Genomic DNA, 12,453 nt, shown 5'->3' on the forward strand with positions numbered 1-12,453 from the left:
GTTTTGACCATTTTTATGGGGAAAGCCCACACCATCAGGAAGAGAGAGCTAAGTGTGAAGGTTGAAATTGTCATTTTCTTTCATCTCTTGTTAGTTCATTTTCCAGTACAGATGGACTGTTGCAGAAATGGGATCAGGTTTTCCCTGCTCTATTATTTTATATGAAGAATCCTGTATGAGGGAGAGTTTCAGTTCCAGTAGTAACTCAGGTTGGAGGCAGCTGTTTTAATGGGAATCCTGTGCATTGTTCTTGGTAGAAAATGTCAAAAAATGGACTTGTGGCAAGTGGGTGATTTAGTCTTGTTTGTTCTTTAGTTCATTAGTAGTTTTTTCCTTAAACCATCAAAGTTGTGTTTTAGAGGAGCTCACTGTGTTTGTTTCATTGCTCCTGTGCAGTTGATGAACTTCAGAAGAGAATCCAGCAGTCTGAAAATCCTGCCCCGCCACCTCCGCCGCCTCCGCCCCCTCCTCTTCCTCCTCCTCCTCCTCCCAACCCCATCCGGTGAGTGCTCACACCCTGGGAACAGCAGGGCTGCTCTGCAGAACCAGAATCCCTTACAGCAGCTGCCATCCTAGCAGGAAGAGTGTCTTAAAGGAAAAAAAAACTCTTTCTCCACCTGTCCTGAGCAGCAGGACATGCTCAGTGCCCCCACTGGTCACACCCTGAACAATTCTGAGCAGTGTCTGCCTTGCCAAGCCTGACAAATTGTCTAGACTGGGACTTTGGAGGAGGAGGGATACCTGTCTCCTCTAAATTTAGGAGATTATTTTTTTTCCTCTTCACCTGATAGCTGTAATTATAGACTTGTGAAATGCTTTCTATTGCCAAGAAAACTCCTTTGAACCAAAGGATATGTTAGATTATTGTGTGTCCCTTCATGTCACATACTGATGATGAAAATGCAGACTCCATTGAGTTCCCACAATTACTTTCATGAGTTAAAAAGGAGACAAAAAAAAAAGAACATCACCACCCAGTCATCAAGCAGTTTTGGGCAAAATTACCAAAATTTGGCCTGATTTCTGTAAAGGACTGTAAAAAGATGACCAGTCTATGCTGATGCATCAGGCATTAGACCCAAATGAATTAACTAAACACTGAAGGGTGCTTAGTTAATTTTTAAAACTCAGGTAATCTTCATGTTATCTGCTTGGTTTAAAAATAAACAGACTTTGATGACAGTTTGCAAACTTCTGTAATAGAAATGACATCAAGTCTTGTTAACTACTGTGCTAAACATATGAATAGATGTGATTATTGGGGAGAATTCATCCCTTTGTGCATCTTGCATTGTTTTTAGAAACGAAATATTTTCAGAAAGATTGGACTTTCTTTTTTTATGTCCATTAACTCATCTGGCCTGCTTGCTCCTTTCTCATTGATAGATAGCATGAATTAACTGTCTAGGGGTGTTTTGGGTTTTTGTTGTTTAAATTTGTGCCCTTTATTGTTTGGAATAGGTGAAATTATTAATTTTAAACCCTGTAGAAGCAAAGTCAGACAACTTCCTCATGCACTATATATGTAGATAGAAGTTGTTTTAGGACATAGGCACTGGATGCTGCATTTTTCTGGGACAGAGTTTTGACATTTGAGGCAGGCATGTCACTCTGCTGTGTAAGGAATGAGGTTCAGTGGGGAGTGACTGATCTTACTGACACATCAGATGTGCCCAGGAGCTTGTACTTGTTCTTGAAAATGAATCATTTGCTGTTGTGGACTTTTACATTGTGAATATATTGAGGGGATAATTACTTGACACTGTAGGAGGATTACAAACTTGGAAATGGTGAGCAGATACTGATCACCATATTTAAGTGTCCTCTGGAGAACAATACTTCAACATCTACAGCTCTTCTTTCTGTTTATTATGCCAGAACAGCTTCTGTTTGTCATGTGTCACAATAAGACACTGGCTTTTAATATTCCAATCTGGAGTGTTTTGATTTGTGCCTAATGCTTGTTAAAAAGAAATAAATTTCTCTGGTGCATTTTGATGGGAGGCATTGTGGGGGGTAATTCAGTGCATCTGCATTCAAGAACCATTAAGTGAGTCTTTTGTAAGAGGCTGTATAATCAGGTATCAGCAGGCTGGTGGTGTGAAATGTTCTGACAGTGGGTGCCCCAGGACAGAATGACAATCTGCAGTTTCATTTCCCCCCAAGGTCTCTCATGTCAATGATTCGCAAGAGATCTCACTCCAACACCAACGTGAGCAAGAAGGAGAAACCTCCTCAGCAGGAGTCAGGTATGGCTCATCCTTCTCAAGCCGGGTGGGCATTCCCCTGCTGCTGCAGGAAGAGCTGGTGGAAAGGAGCTGGGGATGAAGATGGGGGTTCACTGAAGATGTTTTTGATTGTCAGCACTAACTGCAGCTGTCTGTGTCCCAGCTCATTCCTCTGCCTTGCAGCCCAGGAATATGTGCTCCAAGATGGGAAGGGGTATCCTTGGTACTATAGCTTTGGTGGTGAGGGGTGGCTGAGGATCTGGGCTTGTCTGGTTCAGAGAAAAGGAGGCTGAGGAGTGATTTTATTGCTCCCTGCAGCTCCTGAGGAAGGGGCAGGGAGAGAAAGGTGCTGAGCTCTTCTCCCTGGGATCCAGAGACAGAACACATGGGAGTATTTAAAACTGCATCAAGGAATGCTTAGACTGGACATAAGGAAGAATTTCTTTTTGGTGAGAGTGATCAGACACTAGAACAGGCTTCCCAGAGAGGTGGTTGTAAGCTTTTGAGGCCCTTAAAAACATGCTCTAATTTTTGGTCAGCCCTGAAATGGTCAGGCTGTCAGACCAGATGGTCACTGCAGGGCCCTTGCACATGAAACATTCTGTATTCTACTGCAAACTTCCTCAAGACCCCAAGTAAATTTGTGTGGCCCTCACAGCCATCTCTGCCTGCACAACTGAACTGGTCATCAGAATCCAATTTACATTCTCCCAGGGAATTTGAGTATGAACAGTCTTTGAGGCTGCAGGTCAAAAACCTCAAGGGAACACCTAGCACTTGCTGTAACTGGAGAAAAGTTCTAATCTTCCTGCTTGAGCTGCAGCATGTGCAGGGCTTTGTGCTTCCACAGGTTACCTGGAAGAGGCAGAAGACCAGACCTATGAGCATTAAACAGAGAGCAGGTTATATTCAGCATAATACAGGGAAATTTCTGAACTTCCACACAGCAATTTCTTCTGTCCAGAGCCTCTCCACAGAGCTCATTTGTTAAATACTTCAGTTTTCATCCCTCAATTCATATCTTGTGAAATTACCACTCAGAGTTGACTGTAATTCTAATCCTTTAATAACACTGAAAACCTAAAACAAAACAGTCTTGCACTAAGGTGGCTCTGCATGCAAAGTAAGAGCTGAAATTGCATTTTATTGTTGTTAATGGAAGCTGGAAACTTAGTAGGTTGAGAACAGGAGTTAAGTACAGATTTACAAATGACTGTGAGTGCCTGAAGAGTCAGAGCTAGTTAGACAGGCATTGCCAGTTAAATAACCAAGGGTTTTCTTGCTGTTTCTCTCTTCCTTCTGAAACAGCAGGAGTTTGTTTGTAGTGAATTGCTTAACTCATTTACTGCCACTTAAACAAAGAAGGGAACCTGGCTGAAATTATAGGATATAACTCTTAAAAAACCCCTGCTGTTAGCAGACTAATGGTATGTAAGTCAGGCTGGATTTTTGCATGGAACCAACAGGCAGGAAGTGGGGGAAGGAAAGCATTACTCCTCCCATTCTCAGGTGAGGAACTGAGGAATGGAGTGACTTGGGCAGGTCCCTGGGGGAATTTCTGGGAACTGGGTACCAGTCTGAGAGAAACAAGGTTGTTGGTGTGGATAGAATATTTAGAGGGATGACCTTGTACCCAGATCTCTGATGAGGAGTCAATCTTACCTTTCAGTACGAGTCCAATTATGGTGCCTTGATTTGTCAGAGTTGCTTACCTTGAAGCATCCTGGATGTTTTGATTACACCTTTTTATTGAGGCTGTCATAAACAGTGATTGCAGGAAATACTATGAAGTTCACTCTTAAGTTCTCGACTTCCCATTCTTTCATTATTTTTTAGTAAACTAACAGTTCTGACCTTTCTTCAATTACATATAAACTGCTTTTCCTCTTAATAGTTGAGCTGTTCTTAAAATAAAATTTTTTAAAAAGCGAGAAAGTTCTTTCTTTCTTGATCTAGTTATTATATCAAACTTGAGGCTTGTTTTGACCCATGTTAAGGACTTAGAATGAGTGGTTTCTATCCCATACCACCAATTAAGCTTTTATATTTGAATCAGTCTGTTTGTGAAATTAAAGCCTGACATTAAATCAGCTTAGAATACAGAAACCACATTTCTGTGAATCATCAATAGTACCCTGACAAGTGAGAGAGCAGAAGTCTTTTTAAAATTCCTGTTACATAAGGTACAAGGTTGCAGTTTTGAATAGCATCAACCCTGTTTCTCCAAGTATTTGCTGTAAGTGCTCTTCCCCCCTCCCCTTTCTGGTATGTTAGGGGTCTTTTCTTTTATTATCCAGAATGTTGATAAGTTAACAGGTATTATTTAGGTTCATCACAGAGCTTCCCATGTCATCTGAATATTCTGCAGTCCTGATACCAAATCTCTTGAAAAAAGCAGCCATTTCCTTTCATGGTATTTCAGTTTTTCCCTTTAACTTGATGCAGGGTTTTTGGAGGGCTGGGTTTAGTTCAGGCTGAGCTGTTGCTGTGTTGTTCCAGCCAGGTCCTCAAGCCCATGTGAAATGGGAGATGTGGTTGGGAGTCACTGTCATGAGGCATTGTCAGCTCCTCCTGTGTCAGTGCAGCTGTGGAAATTTCTGCTGAGCCACAGTGGAAGCAGAGCTGTGTTCTTTCAGCCCCTGCTGCTTCAGCCTAGAGCACTGAGCCTTTGCAATTCCCAAACAGTTCAGGAGCTTTGTGTTTTTCAGGATGTGTACTGTGCTTCTGTCCAAACTTCTGCAGTTGGGCATTTGCAAAGTCAGGATCCTCAGTGTGGAGTGAAATTTTATCCTTGGGACATGGATATCCTTTATCCAAGAACATGGTTTTTACTTTGCACAATTTCCCTGCAGTTCCTGTCTGAAATGTGATCTTCTCTTTGCCTTCTTTAGCAGGTGAAGAAGTTACAGATCTGAAGAGGCAAGCTGTGGAAGAAATGATGGACAGGATTAAAAAGGGAGTTCACCTGAGACCAGTCAACCAGTCAAGCAGGCCTAAGACAAAGGTTTGGAATAAGTAGCAGACCAATAATTTTAGCTAAGTGCATTATTTTCAGCTAATTTACACTGAAAAAAAAATTCTGTTAAATATTCAGAAGAATACATTTTTCTCCCCTCATTTAATTTGCTTGATTTTGGATAAGATGAATTAGAGCAGCATATACCTGAAGAATAACAAAAAAAAAAAAAAATGAAGGCAGGAGTAAGTAAATAAAGGCCAGTTTTTTGACACAGAAAAGAAGCTTGTAAACAAACAGCTGCTAAGAAACAAAAAGCACAGAGGGAATACCTGAAGTGTTTAAAGGGGATGATCAACGAGTAAACTGCATTAGCACTTTTTTTTCTTTTATGCAACACTTACACCTGTTACCTGAATGTGGCTACTGTAGAACATTGCTTACCTCCTTCACAAGAGCATAATCTTGATGTATAGTCTGTGATTCAGAGAGCTGAGGCTCTTCACCTGAGTGAGGAGACAGATGGAATACAGAGGGAATGTTAGCCCTGAGCCCACGGGAGCAGGGGACAGAGGAATGTCACACACCCACAGGCTGGGCAGCAGCCCTGGGTGAGGTCTGTCTGCAGGTACAGAGTCTGTCCTGGGCCACTTCTTGTGGCTTTTAACATCTGTGTGTTGTGTTTGTTTACAGCCAGAAACACCAAAGCCCTCTGAAAGTGCAATGAAAGAGCTAAAAGGGATTCTGGTAAGAGAAATTTCATTTTCTTCTCATTGAGCTGACAGGGCCTTCTGTGAAACTTCTGCATTTTTGTTTGAAGCCATAAAGCAGTTTTGGAGCAAATCCCCCAATTCCACCTTTGACTTTGGTTTGACTTAAAGATTGGTTTTGGTCTTGCTAGGAGGATTTATTTTTGCACTCTGCTCTGGGTTTATGTGCTCCTGCCACTAGAGGGGATTTTGTGGTCTATGTAGATTCTTTGGAAACTTCCCAAATACTCACAGTGGGGATGCTTAGGGATGGAGAGGCAGCTGTGTCCAGTCCAAAGTCAAGCCCCTGGACTGCACATTTAGTATATGTGGAGTTGTCCTCATCAACTGGTCTCTTTTCTGTGGCACCAGATTTCTTGTTAGTGTAGGTGAAGTTTAAATAAAGCAATAACTCTGGTCTGTCTGCATTTATATGTGGAAAAAATGGATTCTGAATAGCTGTCCACATAGCCCCTTACCACAGAATAAAAACATTAGCCATGTTTGGTCCAGCTGATATCAGTGTGCTAGGTTTGCTCCTGTTGTGTCATTTACTCATGTGTTGCATTGTTTTTAACTGGTTGTTTCCTTTGCACAAGAGCTAAAATTGTGTCAGTGAGAAGGAGCTGTAGTCCTTGCTCCCTGACTTCTGTAACCCTGAAGCTTTTGAAGTGCCTCTTTGGCATGACAGGTGAAATTCTGCCAGTACTGAGGCAAAATGCTTCACTTCCACTCTACAGAAGGTGAAGCTAATCATTCTCATCATCCTGTGGTTAAACAGCCCTTAAAAAACAGTTGAGTGGTGTTTTGGGGGATGCAGGACAGTACAGCAGAGTGTAGCCACAGCCTCTGCTGTGATTTAAAATCACCAGTGATGTGTTAAAGTTGGTGTTCTCCAGTCATGTGAAAGCAGAGGAAGAAGGGAAGAAATGGTCTAGAGAGTCACCAGATCCTAATGCTGAGCCCTAATTAGGGGGACACATAATTAAATGTAGTGGTAAATAGGAAAGGAATAAAATGCAGCAGTGAGACTGTGCTTTAAGCAGAATTCCATAATTACAGAATAGTGGGATGTGCTGTGCTGTTTGGACCAGGGAGGGTTGGACAGAGCAATCCTGCCCAGGGTCCTTTGGTTCTCTAATAGCTGTTTTATTTCTTCAGCACTGTGTCACTGACATCAGGGGACATTTGATTGTGCACTTCAGGGGGAGCAGGGAGAAACCTGCAGGCACTGCACTTCTGTGGCAGGCTCATTGCTTTTGAGCCTTTCAGGGCATTTGCAGTGCAAGACAAACTGTATAAAATGCTGCTCCAGCCTGTTCTTGAGAGCAGTGATTATGCACAGTCAGACAACAAACATGGGGGTGGAATGTGATGGAGTAAACATTTGTTGTTACTATGCTAATTATGCATTTTGTGTAGACATCCATATAATTGTTACAAAACAAAACACATTTATGTTGTGCAAATTCCAGAGTTTGAGCGACTCCCTTTTTTAAGTTGCTTTGTACACTTACATTTGTACAGATCTGGAGCATACTACTAATGAATAACCTGCTCAGTTACATTTCAAACAGTTTTGAAAGAAATTTTTTTCTAGGCAAAAGTGAAGAATTAGGAGCTTCTTTGCAGGGCTCCTGAGAATAGAACAGCTTTCGTAACTTGTGCAACAGTGCTATTTGCTTTTGTCCTTGGCTGTTTCTGCTCAAAAGTTACGTGCTTATCAACAAAAGATGCCAACAGAACGTTATTTATGGTCTGGAAAAATGCTGTATGAGTCTGACATGTTTTGGAAGGCTGAATAAACAAGATTAATGGGAAGGCTCAGAGGAAGAATGAAATAGTATATGAGTACCAAATTTCCAGTTGCATTGCAAACATTTTGGGCAAATTTTACAATCAAGTAGGTTCTGATCCAGCAACTGATTGTTGTGACTTGGGAAATGCATGCAGTATGCACTAAATACCTGTTTAAATTCCTGTAGGCAAGTTTGTGAGGTTTCAAGCTTTGCTTAAAGCCTCTTTTCTTCCCACTTTAAGAAAAGCACTCCTGGAGTTGCAGCTTCACTGATACCACATGCTAGCCTTGATATAAGGCAGTAATAGCATTTATTTATTAATTATTAATTTATTTATTATAACTATTTCAGCTTGAGGTCTAACTGCAAAAAAGCCTTGAAGTATATGGACATGGGGTGAGGTTTATGGCAGATCAGCTCCATTATAGGATATAATGTGCTGCAGCTGTAGCTGATAGATCCTGACTTCTGCAGATACCTGTATACAGCAGGATGCAGCAACACAGGACCATGCTAAAATATCAAACCCACCAGAGCAGGAAAAGATGGATCTTTGGAGATGTTAATTACGTGCATGATAACTCTTTAGCAGCCTCTTAAAATCCTTCAAATGTTAAAAGAGAGGAAGTTGGCAGTTTCCTGCAAACATCAGAATTTGTTCATTAGTGGCAGGGCCAGGGCATCTCTCTTAAGCCTGACATCAGCCTGCTAAGTAAGTGAGGTTTATCCCTCCATGTCTGATCCAAGTAAGGGTGGGATTGTGAGCAGGTCCCAGATGCTCCTGCAGTGTGAAAGATTCTGAAATTGTGCACACAAACTGCTTGGCAAGGCATAATCTGTCCTCAGAAGAGTTTCTCATGCCTTCCTCTTGCTGCAGGAAACACTGAATAAATCCACCAGTTCCCGGAGCTTGAAGTCCCTGGAAACAGACAGTGGTGAGACAGAGCTGGAGCGGGTCCTGCGGCGCCGGAAAGTCACCACGGAGCAGGACAGCGGCAGTAAGTGCTGCACTCCAGCCCTGCACTCACTCTTGGAGCTTTCCATTCTCTTCCATTCACTGCCAGTGCAGCCACTATGGAGAACTTCACCTTCTTCTACAGTGACTCCTTTCCCTGTCTCACCTGTTGATTTTCATCCCATTTTCTCCCAGACATGCTTCTGTTAGGATTTTCTGCACACATGGACACAAACATTCAGAGTCCTCTTTCCAGCCTGGAGCTCAGATGTTATTGCTGGAGTTATTGCTTGAACCTTCTGTGAAAATACTCTTGAAAGTAATGCTAGGCAGAGAAATGAGATTTAGGACTGGTGATTTGAATTAACCTCCTGTGCAGACCAGGGGTCTGCAGTTTTTACTCTGTGCTTTGATATATTGATACTCTCTTGCACTAGATGTTGTTCATTAAAATTCCTTTTTGATTTCTGCAGTTAGCTCGAGTTCTGTTCTGCTCTTGTGTTGTTTCTAGACCAGTCTGGATAACAAAAGCATTAAACTTTCTTTGGATTTTAGGTCCCACTGGAATCTTGGCCACATCAGAATCAAAGTCTCTGCCTGTGCTGGGTTCAGGAGCCAGTGCCCAGCAGGCAGCACTGAACAAGAAAGATGTGGAGGCAGAATTCACTTCCAAAGTACCCAACTCAGGTCCTGTCCCCAACCAGCCTAAGGGTGCTACAGGCTCCAAGCCTACTTTACAGTAAGTAGAATATGGATTTCTAGATATATTGTAGTACAAGATGTGTTTAGCTGGTTTAATATCATTTTTGGTTAGCAAGATAAATGTACAGTCTGCACCTGTTTACCACTGACTTCCCAAATAATTTGCAGTCTCATGTGAAAGGAGAAATTAAATTCTCTCTAATGAAGTTTTTACCCTCTAAAACCTGTGAACATTCTTCAAAAAATGTTCATCTTCTCTGTCAAAAAAACCCTCAAGAATTACAAGTTTGAGGGTTTTTTTTTTTCCATATCCTGAAGAGGGATGGTAGTTATAGTGTTAACTCTTATTAAAAGTAGTTCTTGCAAGTATTTAAAAAAATACAATCCCGTGAGTCATCTTGATCTATATACTGGTATTCAGTGCAGTTTCTGTTGAACCAAAACGAGTCCTGATTATTACTCTTAAAATTTTTCTTGGTAAAAATCTTGAATTACCTTGAAATTTCAAGTTTAAAAAAAAAGAAAAGCTCTGTGTTTGCACGGATAGACAGCAGAATATTTCATCACAGCAAAATGGAACCAGCATCAGTTAAACCTACTCCAGCAGTATTTATTTCAGATTCCATGGAGGATTGATTTGTTCTCCGACAATACCAGGTTCCTTTTGGAATTAGGCTGTGCACTTGCTTTGGTTGCCTTGCAATTTGTCATGTCAAGAAAAGGAAAGAGATAAGACAAATCCGATAGGCAAAATATTGTAGTTATGGCTAATTAAACTTCTGATTTCCTACTCTGTCAGTTAGAAGATAACACCAGTACCAATTCTAGCATGTCTCCATTGCGTTGTTCAGAGGAGGAAGTCATGACAAATGAGCTGAATATTCAATTTGCATCTATTTTTATGAACTGATACTTCACTCTTATGCAGGTACTTTCATAGTTTATTTTTGAGTGGATAAAGGGCCCAATTTCCTTTTGTGCTCTACAGTTGTATTTAATTCCCACAGAGAATTAAAAGCAGAATGCCATTTTCAATCATATGTATTTTCCCCTTTTATTTCATTTAAGTATCCTTAGAAGAAAAATGATCTTCGTTTTAATTTAATCAGAAAGATCAAGATATTTTCAGCAGTTGTTTTGATGTGAATAATGCCATTGCATTTTTTTCGAACGCCTACCCTTGACAGAAAGGTGAGGTTGTTCTTGAAAACTGTGTTTGTAGTTTGTGGATTTCTACAATTTTGAACAAACCAGAAAACACAAGGAACTCCTGCCACCTTTCGTGTACCTTTATTCCACCGAACTAAGTGGAAATTGCATTTACAAGAAAGGAAATGAAATAATTGCAGGCCCCAAGGTCTTGCAGAATGCGTGGTGAATTGACAGTGAAAAGGATCTTGTGTTGACAGTCACAGTTGTTATATGTTATAAAAGCATATGTGAAGCTCAATTTATTTCTCAGCTTGCCTAGTCAGTGACATCCTGAAAGACACATTTCACTTTAATTTATCTGTTTAAAGCATTAAAACAAATGTGGTGGGCCAGAGTCCTCAGTGCTGCAGGGCTTCCTTGCACTGAGTCACTGGTGTAACCCTGCCTGATTGGGAACACTCATCCTTAGGGATGGATTTCCAGCAAGAGAGAAGCTGCTGGGGCTCTCCCACTCTTGTGTGGCCAGGCTGGCAGGAGGAGCAGGGATAACCTGCACACCCCACACCACCTTACAGACAAATTGCTTTTCTTTTCTCTCCTGGTTCCTGTTTGCAGCAGAGGTTGGTAGAAGCAGCCTCCAAGGTGTGAAAGCACTTTTGGAAACAGGGCTCCTTGGAAGCAGGAGCAGAGGGGAGCTCATCTGGCCAGCAGGTCTGACAACTTGGCTCTGTAATTAGCAGTTTTCTGGGCTTCCCTGGAAGCAGCTCAGTTTGGATCAGCAGAGCACTTCTGAAGCAAATCTCGCTGTTGTCTGCGTTTGCTATGCTTTGCTTTGTGTTCTGGAGTGCCCTTAGTGCATCCTGGATCCCTGGATTCGTTGCATGAGTGAGGCTAAACCAGGGCATGTGATCCATCCTTTTTGGATGTCCTGGGGGGCAGATGAGAGCTGGTTCAGTGGCTCACCCTGAGCTGTGTGCTCTGCAGCAGGGGCTGCTTCCCTGCACACTCTGCTCCTGTTGCACCACTCCATTCCCTAAGGGAATGCCAACCGAACACACAGTGCCCTGCTGGACTGGATGCCCTGCATGAGAAATCCTCCTTATTCCTCCCACCTGAGGTTAAAGGATGCAGCTCCCTCATCTTTTGGAATTCCTTGAAATCTAACCAAGGTTAGCAGCCGAGCAAACCTTTCACATCCCAGGGGAGAACTGCATGTCTCATAACTGCCAAGTGTCTCTTGCAGGGCAGGGTTTATTCTCTTTTCTTCACATGGATTTTATTGTACAGAACCCCTAGGTGAGGTGTTACCTCAGTGCAAGAGATTCTTGTGTGTCTGAAGCCATTAAGGAGATGGTTTGGAATGTGTGAAATTTTGCTGAGGTGGGAGACATCAGTATTGTGTGTCCTGGGGAGAAACTGGAGCCTTACCTCAGTGTGCAGGTAACTTCCTCTGCAGATCCTTCCCCAGTGTTTAACCCAGCAGGAGTGTAATGCTGGGACAGCTGCTTAGAAGAGGTTTATTTTCAGTTTTTCACAGTTTATTTTCCTTGGGAGCAAAGAGAGTTCCCGTGACCCCCTGCAGTGTGTAGGCACAGAAGGGAAAGGTGTGTCTGGCTCTGCCCCCGGGGTTTTGGCTGCTTGGTGGGGTTTTTTTCAGCACTTGGTAAACATTGTGTTTCTGGGGTGCAGAGTCCTCTGCTGACAGAGTGCACTACAGAGAGGGTTAGTCTTAATCTGATGATTTTACACAATTAAAGGATTTGTCCTCCCTCTCCCGGCTGTAATCTTAGTACCCCAAATCATCTACCAGCTCTGCAGGGAGCAGCTCAGCCTCAGCTGGAATGAACTGCAAAGGTTTTCCAGTGCAGCTTGAACATGGGCAATTTAGTTTAAACAACAGATGAAGAAAACA

General features: G+C 42.2%; 1 protein-coding gene across 2 annotated transcripts in view; it reads left to right on the forward strand.

Moving 5' to 3' along the window:
• SHTN1 (shootin 1) overlaps window positions 1–12,453 on the forward strand; it is a 53,932-nt gene that overhangs the window by 35,962 nt on the left and 5,517 nt on the right. The window contains exons 11-16 of one of the 2 annotated variants that reach the window (XM_033066130.2): window positions 397–502; window positions 2,167–2,249; window positions 5,120–5,232; window positions 5,878–5,931; window positions 8,610–8,730; window positions 9,243–9,426. In XM_033066130.2, the coding sequence (XP_032922021.1) occupies window positions 397–502; window positions 2,167–2,249; window positions 5,120–5,232; window positions 5,878–5,931; window positions 8,610–8,730; window positions 9,243–9,426 (661 nt within the window). The remainder of the gene's footprint in view (window positions 1–396; window positions 503–2,166; window positions 2,250–5,119; window positions 5,233–5,877; window positions 5,932–8,609; window positions 8,731–9,242; window positions 9,427–12,453) is intronic. The other variant, XM_033066131.2, reaches the window with a different exon arrangement.

Source organism: Catharus ustulatus, chromosome 8 (assembly GCF_009819885.2).
Source record: "Catharus ustulatus isolate bCatUst1 chromosome 8, bCatUst1.pri.v2, whole genome shotgun sequence".
NCBI lineage: Eukaryota > Metazoa > Chordata > Aves > Passeriformes > Turdidae > Catharus > Catharus ustulatus.